Source organism: Lacerta agilis, chromosome 7 (assembly GCF_009819535.1).
Source record: "Lacerta agilis isolate rLacAgi1 chromosome 7, rLacAgi1.pri, whole genome shotgun sequence".
Lineage (NCBI taxonomy): Eukaryota > Metazoa > Chordata > Lepidosauria > Squamata > Lacertidae > Lacerta > Lacerta agilis.
Window position 1 is genome coordinate 67,356,140 of NC_046318.1, and position 23,712 is coordinate 67,379,851.

At 43.5% G+C, this 23,712-nt stretch overlaps 1 protein-coding gene across 2 annotated transcripts in view; it reads right to left on the reverse strand.

The window, feature by feature from the left end:
- Positions 1-21,446: 21,446 nt before the first annotated feature.
- The window catches only part of RSPO2 (R-spondin 2), a 99,037-nt gene continuing 96,771 nt past the window's right edge, over positions 21,447-23,712 (reverse strand). For both annotated transcript variants that reach the window (XM_033155748.1, XM_033155747.1), the window contains exon 6: positions 21,447-21,590. In XM_033155748.1, the coding sequence (XP_033011639.1) occupies positions 21,481-21,590 (110 nt within the window). In that variant the 3' untranslated portion in view covers positions 21,447-21,480. The remainder of the gene's footprint in view (positions 21,591-23,712) is intronic.

Genomic DNA, 23,712 nt, shown 5'->3' on the forward strand with positions numbered 1-23,712 from the left:
TAAAAAAACGAATTGCCTTTGATCCCTCTAAGGGCTCCCAAGTTGCGGAAAAAAGAACGTTTACTCTGCAATGAGAAACCCACTCCTGTTGCACTTGGGGCCTGATGCTGCTGAACTAGATTAAGCCAAAGTAAAGTGCAGTTGAGGACATTTTAAGACGAGAGATGGGTAAGGAGCACAGAGTTTTGAAGACGTTCTGCACAGATGATGAAATCTTTGCCTTTACAAGTTTTGAAGGAAACATCACCTGAACATCTGGATTTCATCAGTGCATTTGAGCACCAGCAACAAGGACTCCATGCAAACATGCCTTACAAATGTACAATATTGGTCTCATCTTGCAGCTGCATTTTTTTGAGGAGGGAGACATATTCTTCCATTTTTATCTTTATTTTTTATTTTTATTTTTTTTAAAACCCAGAATACTGAGTTTATACTACAAATAGTAAACACATCCCATTGATCAACTCAAATCATGGAAGCTTACTTTTTCTCCTTTTTACCTGCCAAGACACAAGACTCTTTGAATAAGTGTAACATGAAATGCATTGAGATAAAACCCGAGGGATTCTCACAGGCTTCTAACATTTCTTGGATCCATTAATAAATTCCATTGCTATATGCCTAGGTGCCCATATCGGCAGTGTCTCATGAAAATTTCCAAATTGCTTGAAATGTAATCCTCAGCTTCAGCATAGAATGGAAAGATGACGGGGTTTGAAATGGTTCTTCAAATCAAGAGATCTTTATTCTAAACTGCAAAACCTCAAACAATATGGATCTAAGAAGTTAATGGACTCTGCTGAGAATTAAATTAGATGGGAAGCTCAAGTCAAGAGCTTCTAGGCTGGAGATCAGATTCCAGGGACTTCCACCAGTCTAAATCGCCTTGATCACTAAATCTGCTGTTACTGATGGGCAACTAAGCAAAGAGAGTTTCATTGTTCTCTTCCTTTTAGACGATAGTCAGATTTCTTTAACTGACTGCAATCCTCTTAAAAGCCTGCTGTTGGCACAGCAGTTGCAATAGTCTCTCTGAAAACTTATGGAAGCATGGATGGTATTGTAGATATACCAAGAAATAACTATCCCAGCAGGATTTCCTCTGAAACCCTCATTGAAATGTATGAGGACTGGGATAATGTTTCAGTAGATTGTGTTCTCTGTGCTTCCCCCCTTGAGAAACTGTTCTTTATCAATTGCTCCATAACTATCTTTTGATGACAGAAGGTGGAACCCGATTAATCTTGTCACAGCCTGATAAATATCAGCTTATGGTGACATGGGTGAAACTGATTTTATGGGATGCTCTGCAATAGGGGAGGTCTGTCTACTTGAGTCTCCTGTTTTAACTGCTGTGCTGTTTCAATGGGATTGTGTTGTTGCACATTTTCATTTCAAATATTTACACTTTGATGTGTTAATGGGACCTTTTTGTGGATTTTGTTTATGGGCGTTTATATTTTAATGTTTGTGTAACTGGTTTTTAGGCTTTAGTAAACTGCTTAGAAGCCTGACTACCATTATTATTATTATTATTATTATTATTATTATTATTATTATTATTATTTACATCCTAGTTTCAGGCGTCAGGGAATCTGATCCCTCCCACAGTGGGCAGACAAGAACTAGATAAACAAGAAGAGTTCTTACCAAGTCTTTTATTCAACATTCACAGAGAGAGAGGCTTTGAAAAGTGCCTCTCTTGCAGTAACTGCTTTGCTCTGACTGAGTTAAAGCCACACCCCCTCCATCTCTCCTATTATACATCATCCCTACGTTGACTGATCTGAGCTTTCTTACTCTGAGCTTTCTGTTCTACACTCAATGCCCACCGGGTTCTGGGAGAGGGGTGGGTCTGGAATGCTTTCTAAAGACTCTGAGTCTGTCAGCTGTCTCTCCCCTGGTGCTTCTTCTTCTTCCTGCTCCTCTCCCAATATTTCCCAGCTTCTCTCCTCTGCAGTCTCTGAGCTGTGACCTCCCACAAACCACTGTTGTAAATCTATACTGTCTCCCTCTTCTCTGGCAGGTTCAGGCTGAGGAGGCAGTATCCACCATTCCTCCCCCTCCTCTGCCCAGTCCCTGACACCAAGCCAGGGGCTGGCACTGTCTGCCAGCTTGCTTTTCCTTAATCTCAGTGTTGTCCTTCTAGAATTGAGCAGAAGGAAGATGGCGACAAAACTACCCTTGCTGACCCTGCCTGCTACTGGTCATGGTTGTCCCTACCATTGCCTATGGTGCCACCTACTGTTGGGTTCCCTGCCTTTCCACCCTACAAAACCCAATGGATACCAGCTACAACTGAGTGCAGTTCTGCAGCACAGCAAATGAATTAGCCCTGCAATCCTGTGCATATGTGCATTTACTCAGTGAAACTGTGTAAAAAAGAAAAGAAAAGCAAAAGACTAAAAAGAGAAGGCCCTCTCAAGAAATTAAAGCAGAAAGCTATTTTAATCGCTCATGTTAATCCCCTGCTCAGCACAGCTCTTTGTCTAAGCAATATTGTTATAACACTCTTGCCAACAGATGCGTTGCCAATGTATTCTCAGAATGTTGATAAAGCTTTGCCAAAATGATATTAAGAAGGAACATCTAAGAAATGCAAACACATCGTAGACTTTTATTTAAAGTGATATCTGCTCAGTATCTCATACTTAATTTTTTTTTTAAAAAAAACCACACACACCAAATAAAACAAATTCACAGATGAACTTCAAGAATGGCTTATATTCCCTACTGCAAATACATGCATTTGATGTGTTTGTAAAGCAGCCACTGATTGCTACCCTGTGAACAACACCAAAACAGTGCATTGCACAAAAAAATTAAAAAAACCCAAAGACACACACACACACACACACACACACACTATAACTGGTACTATCCTAATGATAAAATTTACATATGAGAGAAATGCAATACAAGGATACAAACTTATTGAGAGGCGGGCTTTGATCTTTACATTTTTGGAATGACCATGCAAATGACCATGCTTTCAATCTGTTCACCATATGACAGAGGGGTTTTGTTGTGGTTTTCTGCTATGTTGCCCCTTTCCTCATCCACGTCCCATTTTTCTTCTTAGAATCATAGAATCATAGAGTTGGAAGAGACCACAAGGGCCATCCAGTCCAACCCCCTGCCAAGCAGGAAACACCATCAAAGCATTCCTGACAGATGGCTGTCAAGCCTCCGCTTAAAAACCTCCAAAGAAGGAGACTCCACCACACTCCTTGGCAGCAAATTCCACTGTCGAACAACTCTTACTGTCAGGAAGTTCTTCCTAATGTTTAGGTGGAATCTTCTTTCTTGTAGTTTGAATCCATTGCTCCGTGGCCTTCTTCTCCTCTCCATTTCTGCTGTAGCTGTGTTCTGAGAAAGCTTTATCTGTGGGCCAGAGCAGAGGTTCTCATTCAAGCTCCCCGGGTGCCTGCGCTCCTCTTTACACCTTTGTGTGCTTGCCAACCTGGGAAGGTAGCCCATCTAAGGAAAGCTCTGGTGCTAAAACTCTGCTGCCTTGTGGGATATCTCCAGGAGAAGATCAGGCTAAGGAGCAAACCCTAGACAAATCCGGAGTGGAGTCCCTAGGACAGTTGGATGGCACCTTGTAGGATTCCATTCGGGAACTCCTGCAGCCAAGCTGGCGTATTCTTCTGGACCACATTACCAAGGCCGAAAGGGGGGTCTTGCCATCTGGGCAGCCCAGGACCTCCATACACACTGCCCAGGTTTGCGTGCCGGGGAGGTCACTTCAGTGCTGTTAATTGTGATCAAGAACCCTGCCTTTTGGGGGGTTCCTAGCAGCATGATGCACATACAACTTACATAGATGGGAGCCCTCTTCATACCTTCGTATGAACACCTCGAGTGATGACAGCAAATGTGATTCTTCCCCTTCCACCCAATCAGTGAATAGCGAAAAGATCTCTGCTTGTGCCATTTCAGATTTTACTTGTTTATTCAACGAGTCAGCCAAGATAAGCTTCATACCTCAGCGCCCCACACTTTTTGTTTATAAAATGATTAAAAGCATTCCGATTTTGAAAACTCAATTAAAGTGAGATAAAATAAATCGTCTCTCCATCTTTGGCCATCAGGCTAGGGTGGGGTGATCTCCAGGCTGTTTGTACAGTATTAATAGGATGTTGTAGCCTGACTGGCACTCCTGTAATGAGGCGTATCTCCCGTTTACTTGCTTGGGATTCCAAATTTGCCAAATCGTAATGATGATTAACTATGTACATATCTCAAAATGCCAGCCTCAAACCCCTAGGGTTGTTGTTGTTGTTTTTCGGAGCTGCGGTCTGTTTTACATCCCAAAGACAAAAATCACGAAGAATCGTAATAAGCCTTCTAGCGATGAGATGCGGAGATACCGATTTCTCAAAGAGAAGTTTTGCATATGAATGAGCACGAAGGGCATTTAATTGAGGCCTGAGATGGATGGTCCATGACTTGGTAATTGCAAAACAAATGCTGGGGAATAGCTGGAGAAAGGAATTTAGAGTTAATCAAGCCACTTTCTAGCATTCACATGGTGCTAGCAGTGCTTTCTTGTCTTGTTTGCTATCTGTATCGGTCCCATCCTAATTGTTAAATGCATCTTTTTAGAAAGGCTTACAAAGGGTGTTGTTTGACATTAATCACGCTAAGGCTGCCCTCTTCTGGCCAGTTCACAAAACACAAATCCCACATCTCTAAAAAGGAAGCGCTCCGTAAGGAATGTCACAAATCCTTAGTGGGGCAATTTACGGAGTCCTCTTTGCTTGTGCACACACACAAACACACACATGCAGAGACTGGTGCTCCATGGTTGACTTCAAGCCTTTTGAGAGAGTTTGAACTGGCTGCTCTCCAAAAGCCCAAACTTTTGTTTGTTTGTGCACCCAGATTAGAAGCTCATGAATGCTCTTGCCAGATGCTGTTTTAGGGTAGCACGACTGGTGCGGCCACACTGGGCACTATGTTTCAGGGAGCACCACCAAAATGCTGTAGGACAGAGCGCAATAGGCAGGGGGCGCTGAATTTTAGTGTCACTCAGGGTGCTGCTGGTTTTTGAGAGCCCCAAATCCGCCACTGCTTTACTCTTTTTTAGGTTGGACCTTCAGGTGTTTGTGCATTCTTAAGCACAGGTCAAGGGGTCAAGTCAGGGGTCCCTTTAGCCTTTACCTGGATGCGGGTGGCACTGTGGGTTAACCCACAGAGCCTAGGACTTGCCGATCAGAATGTCGGCAGTTCGAATCCCCGCAACAGGGTGAGCTCCCGTTGCTCGGTCCCTGCTCCTGCCAACCTAGCAGTTTGAAAGCACGTCAAAGTGCAAGTAAATAAATAGGTACCGCTCCAGCGGGAAGGTAAACAGTGTTTCCGTGCACTGCTCTGGTTCGCCAGAAGCGGCTTAGTCATGCTGGCCACATGACCCGGAAGCTGTACGCCAGCTCCCTCGGCCAATAAAGCGAGATGAGTGCCGCAACCCCAGAGTCGTTCGCGACTGGACCTAATGGTCAGGGGTCCCTTTACCCTTTACCTTTAAGCAGCAATTATTTAAGGCCAAACATCATAAAAGCAGAGGCGACTGCTACCCTGCTTGCCCCTCCACTGTTGCCTCATGGAATGGCTGCTGTTTGGTGAACTGTTGAGGAAGAGGGAGGAAGAAAGACCGACTCTCAGCAGAGGAGATGGGGAAGCCCTACTTCCCTTCCCGTTGTGGACTGAGAGATTTTGTCCGACTGAAATGTGTCCCTATTTTCCAGCAACAGCCCCGGATTTACAGAAGCCATCCCAGTTCCTGATTTGATCCTGGAATAGCCCGCTTTTCCTGAGGATGTCCCTATTTTCATCGGAGAAATGTTGAAAGTCATGTGACTCCCAAGCCAAGGAGATATATACAGCCTTTAGAAGACATCTGAAGGCAGCCCTGTATAGGGAAGTTTTTAAAATGTTGAATGTTTTATTATGTTTTCATATATGTTGGAACCCAGTCAGATGGGAGGGGGCTATAAATAATAAAATTATTATTATTATGGAATAGGAAGTTCCTATTCTCATCGGATAAATGCTGGAGGGTATGGAATGTGACCTTAAACTTAGATGGTGCCTCTTGCTTGCCAGATGAAGGGTGGAGAGCAGGGGTCGGCCATGTTTTTGCGGCTTGGGCTGATTCACGGTCCCGCAGATGGCGCAGTGGGCCAGAGTGTATGCACACACGCACATGCACAAATGCTCCTTCCGGCACTCCTTCTGCCGCGGAGGAGGCGTGCGCAGCTTCCCATTGGCTGCAGGAAGTTTCTGAGTGGGCAGCGGGGGTCCATGGGCCAGTTAAACAACCCCCATGGGCCACTTGTGACACATGGGCCTTAGGTTGCCGGCCCCTGGTGGAGAGGGTTTGTGTGTGTGTGTGTGTGTGTGTGTGTGTGTGTGTGTGTGTTTGTTTGTTTGTTTGTTTGTGTCTGTGGAGAAGCATCTGATTTGGCATGGTTACACGGCAGCCCACTGTAAAAAGGAAAGAGTCTCATCTGTTGCTTTCCCCATTTTTGCCTCAGGCCCTGCTCACTGTCATCATGTGGCCCTTGGAAAGATTGTCAATGAGAGAATGTGGCCCTTGGGCTTTAAAAAAAACAACAAAAAACTCTCCTCTCCAGACCTTCTCCTTCAGTACAGCAGGGACATGATAAAGAAGGACAGGTTAAATGAGTGCAGGCCTGCTCTCTCCCTCATGTAGTTTGATTTGTATGAGACAGTTAGACTTGGACCCCATTGAAATCAATGGAGAAACTTTCCCCATGGCTGTAGTCCCATTGATTGCAATGGGAACTAAGTGCAAGTAATTCAGTTTGGCTCTAACCCATAGATCTGAAGCGGAAAATCCAAGAGGTTGCCCCCCCCCAACTGATTTTGGTTGTCAACGCAAACCCATTCTTTCCTCTGAGTAAAATATATCGCTGAGAACTCTGATTGGATTTTCAGAAATTTGTTTCTGTATTTGAGAGTGTATCACAGCAACAAGGACTTAAAGGTCAAAATATCACGTTTCATGTGTAAGATCCACATGGCTAAGTTGGTAACAAGGTGATCTCAACAAGAACTTGTTGTTTTTCAGGAAGCAGCATAGACCAAGATCATGGACAGTTGCCAGAAAAAAATGAGAAAAATAACCAGACTTTGGTCCAAGACACACTTGAAACAGGCTGCGCTCCATCCCCCTCAACAGAACACACAGGGGGGGGGGGAGAGAGAGAGAGCAGAAAATAGAGAATTTTTTTTTCATTAGCAAGTGTTGTTGTTTTCAATGCAAACCTACCTGCAGCATCAAGGGCTAAAAACTTGCTTTGACATTTATTTATTTTTAATGGAACATTCTGTGGGTGCTGCTTTCTGCAGCTAATACCAATTTCATATGATCCAACCATCCCTACCTTGGGGTCCTAATGCTTAAAATGCCCAGTATCCCTATGCTTGCCTTGGCTGGGATGTCTTGTTTAAAATGTGAAATGTTAGCACAATTATTCTTCAGGGTTCATCTCCAGTGTGGTGCAGTGGTTAAGAGCGGTGGACTCGTAATCTGGTGAACCGGGTTCGCGTCCCCACTCCTCCACATGCAGCTGCTGGGTGACCTTGGGCTAGTCACACTTCTTTGAAGTCTCTCAGCCCCACTCACCTCACAGAGTGCTTGTTGTGGGGGAGGAAGGGAAAGGAGAATGTTAGCCGCTTTGAGACTCCTTTGGGTAGTGATAAAGCGGGATATCAAATCCAAAGTCTTCTTCTTTTTCCTTCTTCAGAGTGTCTAGATCTCCCATTTCGGAATGGGAGATGGTTGCATGCTGTCTTTAGTGCACATTCAGATGTATCGTTCCAGTTGCTATTTTCTCCAGGTTTTTCTCAAGGTTTCCATATGATGTCATGATCATTCCAATGTTATTCCAGAACACTGAGCCATCTGATCATTCGCAGAGATTCTGATATTTGTGAAATACCTACAGTTGCACAAGGTACTTGCATCTGACATTTTACCCCTCCAATGGCAGCCTCCACCCCCCACCCCCGCCCATGCTGACCAACATAGCCAGAGCTGGTCAAAAGCTCTCCAGACAGACAATGGTTCTACGTATCTGTGAAACAGACTGCCTCAAGTTACCTAACGGTAAGATGGACTTTCATTGGGACTCAAAGGCCAGGAGGTCACTGAGTCAAATGCAGGAGTTGGAGACCTCGGGAGGAAGCAATTGGCTTAACCGGATGATTGGAGTTTGTACACATATGTGAATATAACCTGAACAGTCACAGTTTGATTTTACCCCAAGATCTTCCCTAGGTGAACCTAATTTGCTCCACTGGCAAATACTCAAAAATGTAGTGTGCATTCAGCTCCTTAGACCACCATGAGCCCTGGCCATAGCACAAGGAGGAGTGGAACAAAACCAGTAAATGCTTCTAGTGTTTAATAACACCATGTCCCCTCGCAGAGATAAATCAGTTATGTAAAAATGATAGTGCAGAAAGTTTAGAAACAGGCGAGTTGACATGAAGAGTACCTAGGAAGCCGCAGGAGTAGAAATTCCCTGGTGGATCTTTCATCTCGAGCCAAAGAATGCGAATTTGTTTCAGTAATGATGAAAAGTTCAAGGAACCTCTGTCAAAGTTCGGCAAGTGATTAAAGTTAAGCCAGTGGAGGCCTTCCAACCTCATGGAGAAATTAGATAAATGGGACCTCTGGGAAGAATGTCGAGTATAGAGAACACAGTGTTATTACATCAAATAATGGCTACTTTTTAACTCTAGTGGTGGTCTGGGGTATCCAAACAATGTTCTTCTAGGTACTTCTTCTATATGTTAAGAAAAAGGCTTCCCCCCTAATCCTTTGATGGGGAACATGTGACCCTTCAGATCTTGTTGGATTCTCCCATCAGCCACAGTGATGGGGTCCAAGAACATCTGGAGGGCCACAGGTTATCCCACCCTTGATGGAATCAGTTAAATGTTTCACATTATCTACCATGCAGGGATGCTCCAAAGTCCCATACTGTGAATGGGGTTGCACTCCCCATGGAGGCTAAAGTTCACAGTCTGAGGGCACTCCTAAATCCATCCTTGCCATTTGAGGGACAGAAGATAACTTCTGTGTCTCATGGGGTGCTGACAGGAGCGAGCCAGCAGTAAATCACACCAAGCAAGTGAAGTTAACTCTTTATTAGCAAAAACAGGATCTGCACAGCAGGAGCGTAGCAACTTCCATCTGGTAGGTCTTGTCCCCATGAAGCAGTTGCTGAGACTGAAGGTTCCCATCTCCCCACAGCCATCTAGGTCCCCTCCTCTTCAGGGCTTTTTCCAAGCAATCTGAGAGTGTGAAAGTGAACTTCTCCACCCTTTTCATGCCTCTCCTGGTTCTTGGAAACCGGGTGTGAGGATCTGGCAGGCTGCCAGCTTAGATAATCAGCACGCAGTCGTTGTTAGTTACATGTAGATTTATTGTACACAGTAATTAACCTCAGAGCCGCTCACTCTAGTGACCGTCCATCAAGATGACATTGAGGCATCTGAATTCAAAGTGCATCTCCAACCGGAAACACAACAGCGCCCCCCCTCGCTTCTTCTTTTATTGACACCTTTCTCTGACCTTTGTTCGTCTGTGAGACCAGGGACTCTCAGGGTCATCTCCCACCCCTTCCTCTGATGAAGAGTCCCCCCTCCCCCTAGAGGCTGCTCCTCAGAGAATTGGCCTCTGTCCAGCCCACTTTCACTGTCCTGATCATTTACAGTCTCTTCTCCTCTAGAGAAGGGGGGTTGTGGCCTACTGCCTCCAGCTGGCTGGGAAAGAGACCAGTCTTTCTCTCCCTCTTCTGACTGATTGCCCCCCCCCTACTCATCATGGCTGTGGGAAGTCATGTCCATGACACCAGGGGAGGGGGACACAGCAGAAGGGGGAGACGCCCATGGCTTTTCACCACCTTGACTCATCTCTGCCTCTTGGCCCCCCCTCTTCTCTTGCTTCAGCTTCTGCCTCTAATTCTGGACTTCTCTCTGCCACAGACTCTCCCAGCTCACTAAGTCCTGTTACCTCTCCAGCTTCCAATACCTCCTCCCCCCATTCTTCTCCCTCTGACCACTCATGGTTCATCCCACCACCACTCCCTGTGGTCTGAACTTTCTTCCCTTGGGGGTTCTCCAACTGGCTCATCCCACTATTCCTCTTCATCCAGCCAGTCCGCGACAGGTGCTTTCATTTGTTTAGGGTGATGCACCAGCTCATCCCTGTGTTAGAGAGAGATAGCCTGACTACAGATATCCATGCTCTAGTAACCTCTAGGGTGGAATGCAATCATGCATTGTACACGGCACTGCTGTTGATGTCTGTTCAGAAACTGCTGCTGGTTCAAAACACAGCCGCCAGGCTATTTACTGGGACCAGTTAATGGGTAATATACATTGCCAGTATGAAAAGAACCTCCCTGGCTTTCAGTTTGCTTCTGACCACAATTGAAAGTGTTCATGCTTACCTTTGAAGCCCTATGCAGATAAAGTTCTAGGCCACATATTGATAAAATTTCCCTGTGTCTGCAGCACTGCATGCTATTTGCATAGTCAGCCACTAGATGGAGGTCAATAGCGGCTTATGGTATTCAAAAATTTATTAAGACTAAATAACCAAGTTGATTTCTTCACAAACCTGTAATAAGCAACGAGGGGAAGCAAAATAGCATAGTATTAGATTAAAACTGTACCAACTGATTACATAATTAAAATGCTTTTTCAGGCAGGTTCTCTTGACTCAGGGTCAAGCTGGAACGTGTGCAGAGGAGGGTAACCAAGATGAACAAGGGTCTTGAAACTAAGCCTTTTGAGGAATGGTATGTGCTGGGCATGTTTAGCCTGGAAGAGAGGAGACTGAGAGGAGATATGATAGCCATCTTGAAATATCTCAAGGGCTGTCACATGGAAGATGAGCAAGCTTGTTTTCTCCTGCTCTGGAGGGTAGGACTCGAACCAGTGCCTTTAAGTTACAATGCAGGAGATTCCAACTAAACATCAGGAAGAACATTCTGGTGGTAAGAGCTGTTTGATAGTGGAATGGTCTCCCTCAGGGGGTTGTGGACTCTCCTTCCTTGTAAGTTTTTAAGCAGAAGTTGATGGCCATCTGTCATGCTCTAGCTGAGATTCCTGCATTGCAGGGGGTTGGACTAGATGGACCTATGGATCCTTTCAAACTCTACAATTCTTTGAATCTACGATTCATGTTTTTTCTCTTTCTCTTCCCTCGCTTTTCCTTTTCCCTGGTTAAATTTGCACACCTTTGTGTGCAAACACACACACACACAAAATCTAATAAATTGATTTGATTCATGGTACAGTGCCAAAGAGAATGATTTTTTTTTATTTTAAAAAGGACAATAGGCTCAAATTGAAGAATTTCACTTATTTCTTGAATCTATTGTTTCTTAATTAAAATATTTCTTAATTAAATAAATATCACACTAAAACACACAAATCGACCCAACTGCTTGGGCAGTTTCATGGTTTGCATGACCTCCTATTACGGTCACTGATTCCTTTCTGGGTTGCTTATTTCATGTCAAACCAGGAAAGGTGAATGCTGGCAGCATCTCCATCCTATCAGGATTGAGTCTCAGTTTGTCGGTCCTTATTCAGTCCATCACTGACCAGAGACAATTGTTAGAATCTTCACAGCTTCACCTGCATTTGAAATAAAGGAGAAACGGATTCGGGAGTTATCAGCATACAGAAAGAAATTTTAAAAAATTAGGAGTCACACTTTATGTCCTAATTAGAATGGTTAGCACTATAGATGGGAAGGAAAATGAATTCAGTCCACATTTAAAGGTGAATCTACCCAATTCACACTTTCTGGAACAATATGTAAACCATAAGATAGATGGCGTTCAAAATTCACACTCCTCTGAATTTTGCAGTACAGTTCCCTAGTCAAGTCATTGTGTGCAAGACTGCACATACCCTATTAAAATGTGCATGAAAATATTTGTGAAAATAGCATTCAAAATTGCATTGAAATAGGAGGAAATGCTTTGCTCCAAAAGGTGTGTAATATGAAAAAATTCACACTAAAATAATGATGAATTTTCATGACTGCATTTTTTAAAAGAAAATCACTAAGGTAGAAAGGTGGAAAACTGGACTTGACAGGAAAAATGAAAAAAACGCAAAGGAACAGAAATTGACGGATTCGCCCAACCCTAGTCATCACATAAAGCAACCCGATCATCTCCGCTGGCACGAGAGCCAAAGTGAATGTGTGCATTTTTCATTTGCTCCTGTGTAAACAGATAAAAATTAGAGTCAGCTGTCAGAGTAGCCCAAATTAAAGGCCACATGTTGCTTTAATGTCAAAATTGAATCCAGATACTTAAAAAAAACACCTAACAAATGTAAAGGAACAAGTTATGCCTTTAAAAGGTTGCAGGAAATGTATTACAAAGTACAAATACTATGGAAACCCTAAGTCTGGACTCCGGATGCAATGGATAACGTTGGTTTTTCAAAACAAAATAATAATAATAATAAAATTCCTTCCAGTAGCACCTTAGAGACCAACTAAGTTTGTTCTTGGTATGAGCTTTCGTGTGCATGCACACTTCTTCAGATACACTGAAACAGAAGTCGACAGACCCTTATATATAGTGAGAGGCTGGGGAGGGGTATTACTCAGAAGGGTTGTGGAATGGGTGATTGGCTGATAGGTGTGGAAAACCTGTTGACGACTGTTAACGACTGCAAATGGTCTTACAGGAAAAAGCAAGGGGTGAGATGGCTAAAGATAGCTTTGTCATGTATAATGAGATAAGAATCCAATGTCTTTTTCAGACCAGGTCTCTCCGTGGTTTTAAGTTTGGTAATAAGTTGCAATTCAGCAACTTCTCTTTCCAGTCTATTTCTGAAATTGTTTTGTAATATGACAGCTACTTTGAGATCTTGTATAGAATGCCCTGGGAGATTGAAGTGTTCTCCTACTGGTTTCTCTGTCATGTGATTCCCGATATCAGATTTATGTCCATTTATCCTTTGGCGTAGGGTTTGGCCTGTTTGTCCAATATAGAGAGCTGAAGGGCACTGTTGGCATTTGATGGCATACACAATGTTAGAAGATGAGCAATTAAATAGTCCTGAGATGGTATGTTTGATGTTGTTGGGGCCAGTAATGGTGTCGTCCGGGTGTATGTGGCAGCAAAGTTGGCATCTGGGTTTATTGCAGGCTCTGGTACCAGTCCTGTTGTTGTATTATTGTGGGTGAGGAGTTGTTTAAGATTGGGTGGCTGTCTGTAGGCGATGAAAGGTCTTCCTCCCAGAGCTTGAGAAAGAAGTTGGTTTTTCAGTTAGGATATAGTTAATTCTGATAGATATCAATCCCTCACACTTTCAATGTGGCATAAGCCTTTCCTTGTCTCAGGACTGGAAAATGAAATTGTATAAAGTGTCAGCAACCTAACAACTCATGGTAGAATTTTGAAACACTAAATTTGAGGATATTTTTCCGTCTACAAGACGCCCCCATGTATAAGATGCCCCTATTTTGAGGGACTCCTATTGAGTCCCCTATTTTGGGGGTCTCAGATTTAAGAAAATGGGGAGAGAGATATCCATGTATAAGATGCCCCCTAATTTTTGGCATTATTTTTAGGGGGGGGACCTAGTATTATACACAGAAAAATACAGTACATTCTTGTCACCTTCACCTTTCCCTGCTAGTGAATTCATATATGAATGACGAGGAAGCTATTAGGTAGATTTGACTGACCAAAGCCAAAGAGTACTTACTAATGGTTACTCGCCATCCTGGAAAAAAGTGACAAGTTGGGTGGTGCAGGGTCCTGTTCTGGGTAGATATGGGAAGACCTGGGGGGGGGGTGTGGAAAAATTGAAGAAAAAAACAACACAAATTTTTCTGGGGTTTTTCCAGGCCTTCCCATCTCTAGTCCTGGGCCTGTTGTTGTTCAATGTCTTTATAAATGGTTTGTCAAATTTGCAGATACAGAGGGGTTTGTCAAATTTGCAGATACAATGCTGCAAAAGACAGAATCGGGATTCAAGATGACCTTAGCAGATTAGTGATCTGGACCCAAACTAACAACATGAATGTAAGGCTCTACACTTAGGCTGCAAGAGCCAGCCATACAAATATAGTAAGATGGGGGACACCTGGCTTGCCAGTAGTACATGTGAAAAGGATCTAGGGGTCTTAGTAGACCACAAGCTTAACACGAGTCAACAGTGTGATGCAGCAGCAAAAAAAAAAAGCTAATGCTATTCTAGGCTGCATCAACAGAAGTATAATGTCCAGATCAAGGGAAGTAATAGTCCTGCTCTATTCTGCCTTGGTCAGACCACACCTGGAGTACTGTGTCTAGTTCTGGGCACAATAATTTAATTAGGATGTGACAAGCTGGAAGCTGTGCAAATGAGGGTGACCAAGGTGATCAAGGGTCTAGAAACCAAGCCTTATGACGAACAGTTGAGGGAGTTGGGTATGTTTAGCATGGAAAAGAAGAGACTGAAGTAAGAAGCCACTGATGCTGGGAAGTCAAGTAAGCATCTCTGTCTCACCCTGACATCCACTACTGTACCAATCAGATGCTTCTTGGGAAGGCATCCATACAGTGGGTTGCCCCCCCCTTTAAGTTCCTCAATGGCATGGCATCCATGGATCATCAGCTAGACCCTCTCTTACTATGTCCATCAATGTGCCTGCGATGATTGGAAAAACAGATCCAGTTCTTCTTGCTTTCATTTATTGGGCTATATTCTACCAAACTGATCGCCGAAGAATTGATGCTTTTGAATTATGGTGCTGGAGGAGACTCTTGAGAGTCCCATGGACTGCAAGAAGATCAAACCTATCCATTCTCAAGGAAATCGGCCCTGAGTGCTCACTAGAAGGACAGATCCTGAAGTTGAGGCTCCAGTACTTTGGCCACCTCATGAGAAGAGAAGACTCCCTGGAAAAGACCCTGATGTTGGGAATAATGGAGGGCACAAGGAGAAGGGGACGACAGAGGACGAGATGGTTGGACAGTGTTCTCGAAGCTACTAACATGAGTTTGGCCAAACTGCGGGAGGCAGTGAAGGATAGGCATGCCTGGCGTGCTCTGGTCCATGGGGTCACGAAGAGTCGGACACGACTGAATGACTGAACAACAACAACATTCTACCAAATCCTACCCAGAACTGACTCACTGAAATGAATTGGTGTGTGTTAGTCATGTAAATGAATTACAGTGGGCCTACCCTGAGAAGAATGAATATTGGATGCAGCCCATTATTTTTACCCAGCTTTTCTGTCCATCGGCCTATGAAGCAACTTAGAAGATTTTTAAAAAATAACTTAAAGACAGCAGCTGATGAAAGGCAGACATTTTTCACCTAAGCTGCCTTTTGGTCAAGTTCAGCCAGGTTCTTGGTATCACCAACTGCATTGTGACATTTGGAGGAGGGCAAACCTGGTAGCTAGGCGGTTTTGATCCATACATTAATCTGAGTGTTGCATATTCCATCTAGGAATTTGCATAGAGTGGATCCCTTGGAAGAAGATCTTCCTGTACACTGACTTACCAATATAAAAAATGACCGGGTTGGCTTGATATGTGTCCACTTGACCGCTCACATTTCTTATAGCACTGAGTTGTAAGCCTTGGCCAGAAGCAGGAATAGGCCAAAAACAAAGGAGAATAAACCTCTCCCAGTTTTGTTTTTAAATAAAAAAATTCTGTGCTTGATGGTGCCAAAACTAACTCCAATTTAGAACAGAAACCCAAATCCAATTAGACAGATTTTCAATTCAGTTTGAATTACAGCTATAACCTGGCCTGTTAAAGGACTCAAATTCATTTCCCCCTCCAAACCTACTTGTTGAGGCTTTGGAATTTAGAAAGCCTGAATTGAGGGTCAAATCTTTTACCTTGCCAATAAGGAGGACCTTTTTTGTCTTTCAAAAAAAAAAAAAAAGCCAACATTTGTGAACAGTGCCATGGATTTGATCCACTGAAAACAAAATTGCAAAACTATGATAGACAGTAACTTTCCACATCGTGCAGCATGTGCGTGAGCATTTCTAGTGATGTTGGGAAAACAGCTAGAAGAGATGCAGTCTGGTACTGCTGAGAGTTTGGGAACTGGTCTGAAATTGTTGGCCAAAAGTTGAGTTCCATCGCTCCTGCAAAAGAAGAAAGCCCACCTCCATATTCACTCAGTTTGTTTGTAAAGAGCATAAGAATGTTACAAACGCCGCATTTGAACTGGCCTTCAGTAGGTAAAGTTCCTGCATGTAGATTTTACCACCTCAAAAATCATCCCTTAGAGTTATGAATGTTCGGACAATCTAAACCAGGGATGGGGATCACTTAACCCTACAAAAGCTGTGCTCCTACTTCCATAGTCCTGGACCATCACTCATGCTGGTGGCGGCCGGTGGTAGTTTGGAGTCCAGCAGGTTCCCCATTCCCAATCTAACATAAATCCATGCTTTAGAAATATGAGATCCACTTTTTATATTTAGTAATCGGGAACAGAATGCTCAATGCTGCATTATAAGCCCCCCCCCCCCATCAAATGCTTTTCCACCTTCTCTTGGGAACATCTTTGAACAGGAAATGGCATCTAATGTTCCCCTGGTACGAAAACACACAAGGCCAATTGAGGGGAAAATGTCTGAAAGTGAAGACAGGGTATTGTAATAATATTTCTAAAAAATAAAAGACCTCGAAACTCAAAGCCAGCTTTACCTACTGTGGTGCAGTTCTTTTAATAATAAAATGCTTTATGAGCTCCAAGTTCTGATTCTATTAGAAGCTGGGCAGATAATTCTCCTGTGTGCTTTACAGGGGATGGAAATGAGTACAATTAATCCTCATGTGTACTGTACATATTGTCCCATGGTTCCCCCCCCCCAAAAAAAAAGAATCCTTGGAAGTGTGGTTTGTCAAGGGTGCTGAGTTATTAGGAGATCCATTTTCTCCTCAACAAGGAACAGTTCCCAGAGTTCCATAGGAAGAGGGATTGGCTATTAAACCACTCTATCAATGTTTTATTCAGAAGCAATTCTGGCAGTGTTTGATGTGGCTTACTCCCAGGTAAATGTGCAGAGGACCGCAGCCTTAATTGAGCATATGAATCCCTGGATTGTGCAGTCCATTTCACTTTTTCATCCCTGATTGAGGTTGACAATTTGTTCCAGTTTAACATCATCTGCAAATTTAATTTACTGGTTAATATTTCTACCAGATCTTGAGTGAATGTAAGGGAGAACTGATTCCAGTACTAGTCTCTGTAGTGGCTTCATGGCAGAACCAAGAGAGAAATCCAGGAAATATATGTTCGGGTTTAATCCATTTTAGCTCCAACTTTTTTGGTGCAGAGTATGTATGTCTGAAATGTCAGTATCAGTAATGTTATTCTAAACTTTGCTCGGTACCTTTTCAGTTGCGTTTCTGGAACACTCAAGAACAATCGACACAACCCAGGCCAAATTAAACTCTTTGCAATCCCAGGGACTTAAGGAAGGAGGAAGAATTTTTGAGTTTTTCTTATGGACCAGCACAGCTTCCTTTTTATATGCCTTGAATAATATTGAATCTAGCAATTTGGGGGAGATTTCTGCAACCAGAGGAAGATACTTTTCTACAACCTGGAGATGGACTTTTTAGATTTTGAGGGTTGCATCCCATCCTTGGCTTAATTGACTCTTTTACACATTATATCATCTAAAATTAATATCTGACTTCCACTCTACTGCTGGCCTCCACTTATCCACAAACCTGTGTTTTGTTTAAGGCAGAGGTGGGGAATCTCAAACCTCTGTTCCAAATGTGGCCCTCCAGGCTTATTTATCTGACCCTTGCAGATCTCCCTCGGTTACACCTCCTCCTCAACCACATACCCTCCTTTCACCCTTCTTGAGTGGAATATGGCCTTGAACTGTGAAAATGACACTGGTTTGTCTGGCTGGAGTATGGGGAAGGCTGTGTGTGTGTGCACATGTGTGTAAAATGTTTCCGAAGGGAACATTCATATTTGTTGTTTCACCCACCACCAGATGTGACCATCTGAAGATTGTCCAGAAGCAAATGAGGCCCTTGGTCTGCAAAAAAGGCACCCCACTCCTGGCTTAAGGCATGGGACAGCTCTGGGTTACAAGCAGGGGTGTAAGGAGTCAGCAATCTCCATCCTGTCCTGTGTTTGTTGCATTCAGCACTGTTTCCATTCCACTGCAATTCACCTTCTGCTAAAACCTGCATTCTTTTGTATCGCTTTCCATTCCGTGCATTTCAATATTAGTGAAATGTCAAAAACAATGCAGAAAGTGTCATGAATGTTAAACATTTACGGACTAACACACACTCTGTAAAACAAATAGGGCTCATTTTTGCTTGTGTGATTTCCACTTCTGACCTCGGGCAAACTTGGGAACTGTGGCCATTTCCACTCCCATTTCCATTTCTGATGGAGTTCCCCAACATCTCTAGTTCCAAACCAGGCTTTGTATTCCCAGAAATTAGAAGCTGTGCTCCAAGTTCCAAGGTAACTTGTTAACTCTAGCACCTGAGAGAGACTACAGTCTCTATCTCAGGACTGTGTCTCCAAGCTGACCTTATGGCTATGAAGAGTTCTGTGGAATTTGGAAGCTTGACAGCAGTCCATAACATTTTAATTTGTTCTACATAAATGTATTACCCAACTGTCGATTTCAACCAATTTATGGATTGGCACAGCTATCTTTGCTTTTTATGCTACTTGGGAGTAAACCTGATTAAACTCTGCAGTATTCATTTCTAAGTAAACATGTCCAGAATTGGGCTCTTACTCTTTCCTACAAAGTCAACTGGTGTTACTTACAACACAGCCCATAAAGACATTCTCTGCACTCCGAGTGTGTATTGGAGGGGGCTGGATCCTGGCCCTATATAAAGGATAGGTGGTAATTACATAAGGCAGCTTTCTACAAAGCCAACATGGCATTTTTGTAAAACTTAAATATTTACCCCACTTCCATATGCTTCACACTCCCAAAGCATTTCAATTCCAAAACATTTTTTTCTGATTTGCTCTGAAGTGGGTCTTTAGGTCTCTGCAATTTCAAAAGGGATTTGTTGACTGACAGGTCTCAATCTCGACTCCGCTCTGGTTAGTGAGTAGCAATCATACGTGCTTGCTGCTCTTGCACGTCTTGGCTTTGATTTGTTTGCCCGAGCACACAACTATTTCTTTCAGTACAGGGGGGAAAAGAAATGCAGAAATTAAAGGCTTGTTGAGTTCCTGAGACCCAAGCAACAATTATCGAGGTCACAGTGATCTAAAGAGTTGCTTGCAATTAGGGATGGAAGGATCTGTCAATTTTGGGTCTCTCCGTTTCTCATTTTCCCAGCCTTAAATTCAGTCCTCCACTTTTCTGCAACAATATCGTTAAAAGTCAAATGGACTTCCTAACAAATTGAGGCTTTTTAAAATCACAGGGATGAGAAATGGGAAAGACTGCTTTAACCTCCCTCTTGGTAGAGAGGATGCCACCCCCTAACCTTAGTAACATGGCTATCTAACTGTGTGGGTTGCAAGAAGAGCCATTTTGAAGGCCAATGTATTTTGGTACCACGTCTGAGTGTTTAGTGTGTGGAAGAATGTAGCCAGTGTTGGTTTAACACTTCCAAATGAGAGAACTTTGAATCAAGGCTCTGAAAGGTTAATGACAAGGCACACCCCCAAAAGCTGGCCGGCTAAATAGAATGGGTCCTTGATATTGATGGGTTAACTAGAAGGCATGCTTCCTAGTCATCCATTTTCTCTTCTGTGATTCTACCAAATGAGCAGCAACAGCAGTTTAAAAAACAAGTTGAGGTATACACTGTTAGTCTCTATGTTGCCGAAGAATTGATGCTTTGGAATTATGGTGCTGGAGGAGACTCTTGAGAGTCCCATGGACTGCAAGAAGATCAAACCTATCCATTCTCAAAGAAATCAGCCCTGAGTGCTCACTAGAAGGACAGATCCTGAAGTTGAGGCTCCAGTACTTTGGCCACCTCATGAGAAGAGAAGACTCCCTAGAAAAGACCCTGATGTTGGGAAAGATGGAGGGCACAAGGAGAAGGGGACGGCAGAGGATGAGATGGTTGGACAGTGTTCTTGAAGCTACTAACATGAGTTTGGCCAAACTGCGAGAGGCAGTGAAGGATAGGCGTGCCTGGCGTGCTCTGGTCCATGGGGTAACGGAGAGTCGGACACGACTGAACAACAACAACATGTTGCATTTTGAAAATGGTAGAGATATGTCTGTAGCTAATGGGGGGTGTATATGCTATGCAGATTTTAAGCTTCATGCTGCCGTCAATGGTAGAACCATCCCACTTGGATGGAAGTTACTTCCAACGAGTGACTTGTTTCACTTTGCTCTTTTCATTCAATAGATGGGATCAGTTCACCCCATTTCTTCACACATTTGCAGACATTGTAAACAAATCATTTCTCATAATTCTACACATTTGTCCACTATTTGCATTGCTGCACATTCTTTTCACCAATGTACACATTGTAACGCATGTTTTGGTCAGAGATGTGCATCGCAAAATTCGGAACGCTGGAAATTCCAAAGTGTTTCGGCTGCCCTGCTGGTTCAGGAACTGCAAATTTGGTTAGGTTCACATTCCACCACCCCACCCAATCCCCAACTGGAACCAAAGTGACCCGACACCAAAGATGAGTAATGACTTGCATATACAGAAAAACAGACACAGGCGTATTGTAAATAGGTTTATTTATACGTAGGCAGCATAATATGTACACATGGGAACTGCTATGCTCCAGAAATACTAAGCAGCAACTCCTGCGATATATCAGTCGAGAGCAGTTTGACTATACAACTGTTCCAATATAACAGGTGCTGAGGACAAAAAGTACATTATCTATGAATATCTGCTTAGTGTTATTTACTCTTGAAAAATGTACAAGATGAGAAACGAGAGGACATATATGCAACGCTAAACTCCCCCGAGTTCCATTCCTTATATAAATATGCACAAGTCCGTCATCACCCAGCGATGATTTGCAGCCCGAAGCTCCTGCTGCAACATTCCATGCCAAGACGCTGGCTGCCTCCATCTTGCAGGCACCGACTGAAGTCAAAACAGAAAACGAAACAAAAAGAAGAGCTTTTCGGACACACACACACACTGATTCAACTCAGTGCGCTTGTTCTGTCCCTGGAGCCTCCAGGGTTTTTTTTTGGGGGGGGGGGTAAACCAACGACAAAGGCAATAACGACGACAACAAAAGTATAAATAACAAACATACAAACAAGCTTGTGGACATATTCTCTCTCCATTTTTTTCCTCCACAAGTTATTTGCAACCAATACTGTCAAAGCAGCAGCTGAATCGCAGTGCATCAGTGTGCAGGAGCAGTTAGCAGCTTCTGTGCATTTTGCAAAAACAAACAAAAACAAAAACAAAAAACAAAAACACATGACCAAAGTCTTTATTGGCCAGCTCGGTCTGTAGCTAAGAAGAGGCTGTGCTGCTTTTGTGCTCGCTCCATTAAATTCTTTTTCTTCTTCTTCTTGTCTTTTATCTTCGGTGTCCTCTTTCCTAGAAGAAAGAGCACACACACACATCATAAACCAACAGTGAGCAATTAGAAAAAGACATACATTTTTGAGAGGCAGGGAGGAGAGAGAGAGAGAGAACGACTACAAAAAAAGTTTGTATCGGACAGCTGGAGCCCATCCCCAAAAGAAAAGAGACAATGCATGGACTCCTTGCAGCAACTGATCCTCATCCATAGCTGCTATAATGAATGGAGTTGGGGTATCACGTGGCAATCCTCCATGCTTCCTCTGATGGGCACCAGGAATGTGGAGAGCGAGGAGGATGAATAAGGTCACGGTCAAGTTCCATGCAGCGCTTTTAAAATGTTGGGAGGCCACGTGAGCACCAGTCACCGCAAGGAGGTCATCTTTCTCAGCTTTCAAGTGTGCTCCAACTAGGAATGGGCACATCTGTCCGTTTCGGTTCCACCAGTTTCTCATTCTTCCAATCTTAAATTAAGTTTTCCACATTTCTGCAGCCATTTGCATTTAAAAAAAAAAAAAACCTCAAAAAAATCCAACAGCATTTTAGTGCCCATTTCTCCTTAAAAATACACTGTTGTTTTGATTAATGCAAACATTTGCGCAAGCAATTTCCCTTAATATAATGCCTTTTTGTATGTAATCTATGCATTTTACAATACACTTTCCCCCACGATATGTTTTTTTGTATGCACTGGGCAGTGTTGCATGCACTTGTCCCATCACCACGAGGATTTCCATGTGCATAATTCCCCCATCTCCTCCTCTCACGCATCCACTGTACCCTCCCTAGATCTGCTCCCCGGTGCACTAGTAGCAATCCTTACACTGACAGGACCCTGCACTAAATACAACCCACTGTTTGGTTGGACAACTGCACTGCAACATTCAGCAAAAGTGCAATTTCCAAAGGATGGCTGTGTTTTGGGTCATGTGTTGCTTCGAGAATTGTGAATTTGTTAGCATCTCAATAAAATGCAAACCAGGCTGAATGCCCCCACCATTCCCAGCTCCAGCCCTGAGTGGTATTACTGGTTTGGGTGGGAACAGGGCCAGATGATGCGGCACAACAATGACTCAACTTCCCAGGGGTGCCAACTTGAATAAAATATGGGGGCAGGTAATCCCCACCCCACATTGACTATGCCAGATGGGACTTACCTGTGGCCCCCCCATTTTTTTTTCAAGTTAGCACCCTGCCTGGGATCTTCAGATAGGGCTAGGTGAGCCCCATCTCAAAATCCTGCAGTGCTTCTGTAATTCGGTGTAGGTAGACAGTACTAGATGGGACCAACTGTCTGACTTGGCATCTTCCTTTTATGGGAAGGGCCACAGTTCAGTGGAACAGAATCACCTTTCCACACCCTAGGTTCAATCTCCAGCATCTCTAGGTAAGGCTGACATAGCCTCCCATCTGAAGACCCTGCAGACCTGCTGTCATTCCAAAGCTGAGCTCAGATGAACCAACAGGCTGACCCAATATAAGGCAGCTTCTTCTGTTTAATAACACATCAAGCAGAATGTTCTGGAGTAGAGAACAAACTCCACTTTTTCCAAGGCAGTCCCTTAAACTAATTAAGCCGGTAGTTCAGAGCACGGCCCTCCATTTTTTTTCCAACGGGAAGCTGTCTAATGTCATTTGTTCCTCCTCCGAGTGAGAACTGGATCAAATTGCCAGCATGCTTTCGAAAATATGTCATGTCCCCCATGAAAGGGCAATGAAATGCAGTAGACTTAAGAGATTCTAAATCACAAGCTATCTCAGCAAACCCACAGCAAACACTATTTTGGTGGTGTTTCCCTATTCTAAATGTACCCTCGGCAAAGGCATATCTGCAGATGCTAAGACTGTCAAAGCTTTGAGGGGCTGGGATGAAAGGGACCCCCTTTTGCAATTTGGCACAGGGATGGGGTTAGAACTCAGTTTAAGCAGAATGGCATAAAAGGACAACGGAAGGGGAGGGAGGAGGAGAAATAAGCAAATTCAGGTCTCATGCTGCTCCATAGTAGTCACACAATTGGGGGCAGAGTCACACAAACTCCTTTACACACTGAAAGAATTTGTAGAAGACGCTGCTGCACCATGTGGCCCAAGCCCTTCAAAGGCCACATTCACACATTAAAGTGGTATTATACCACTT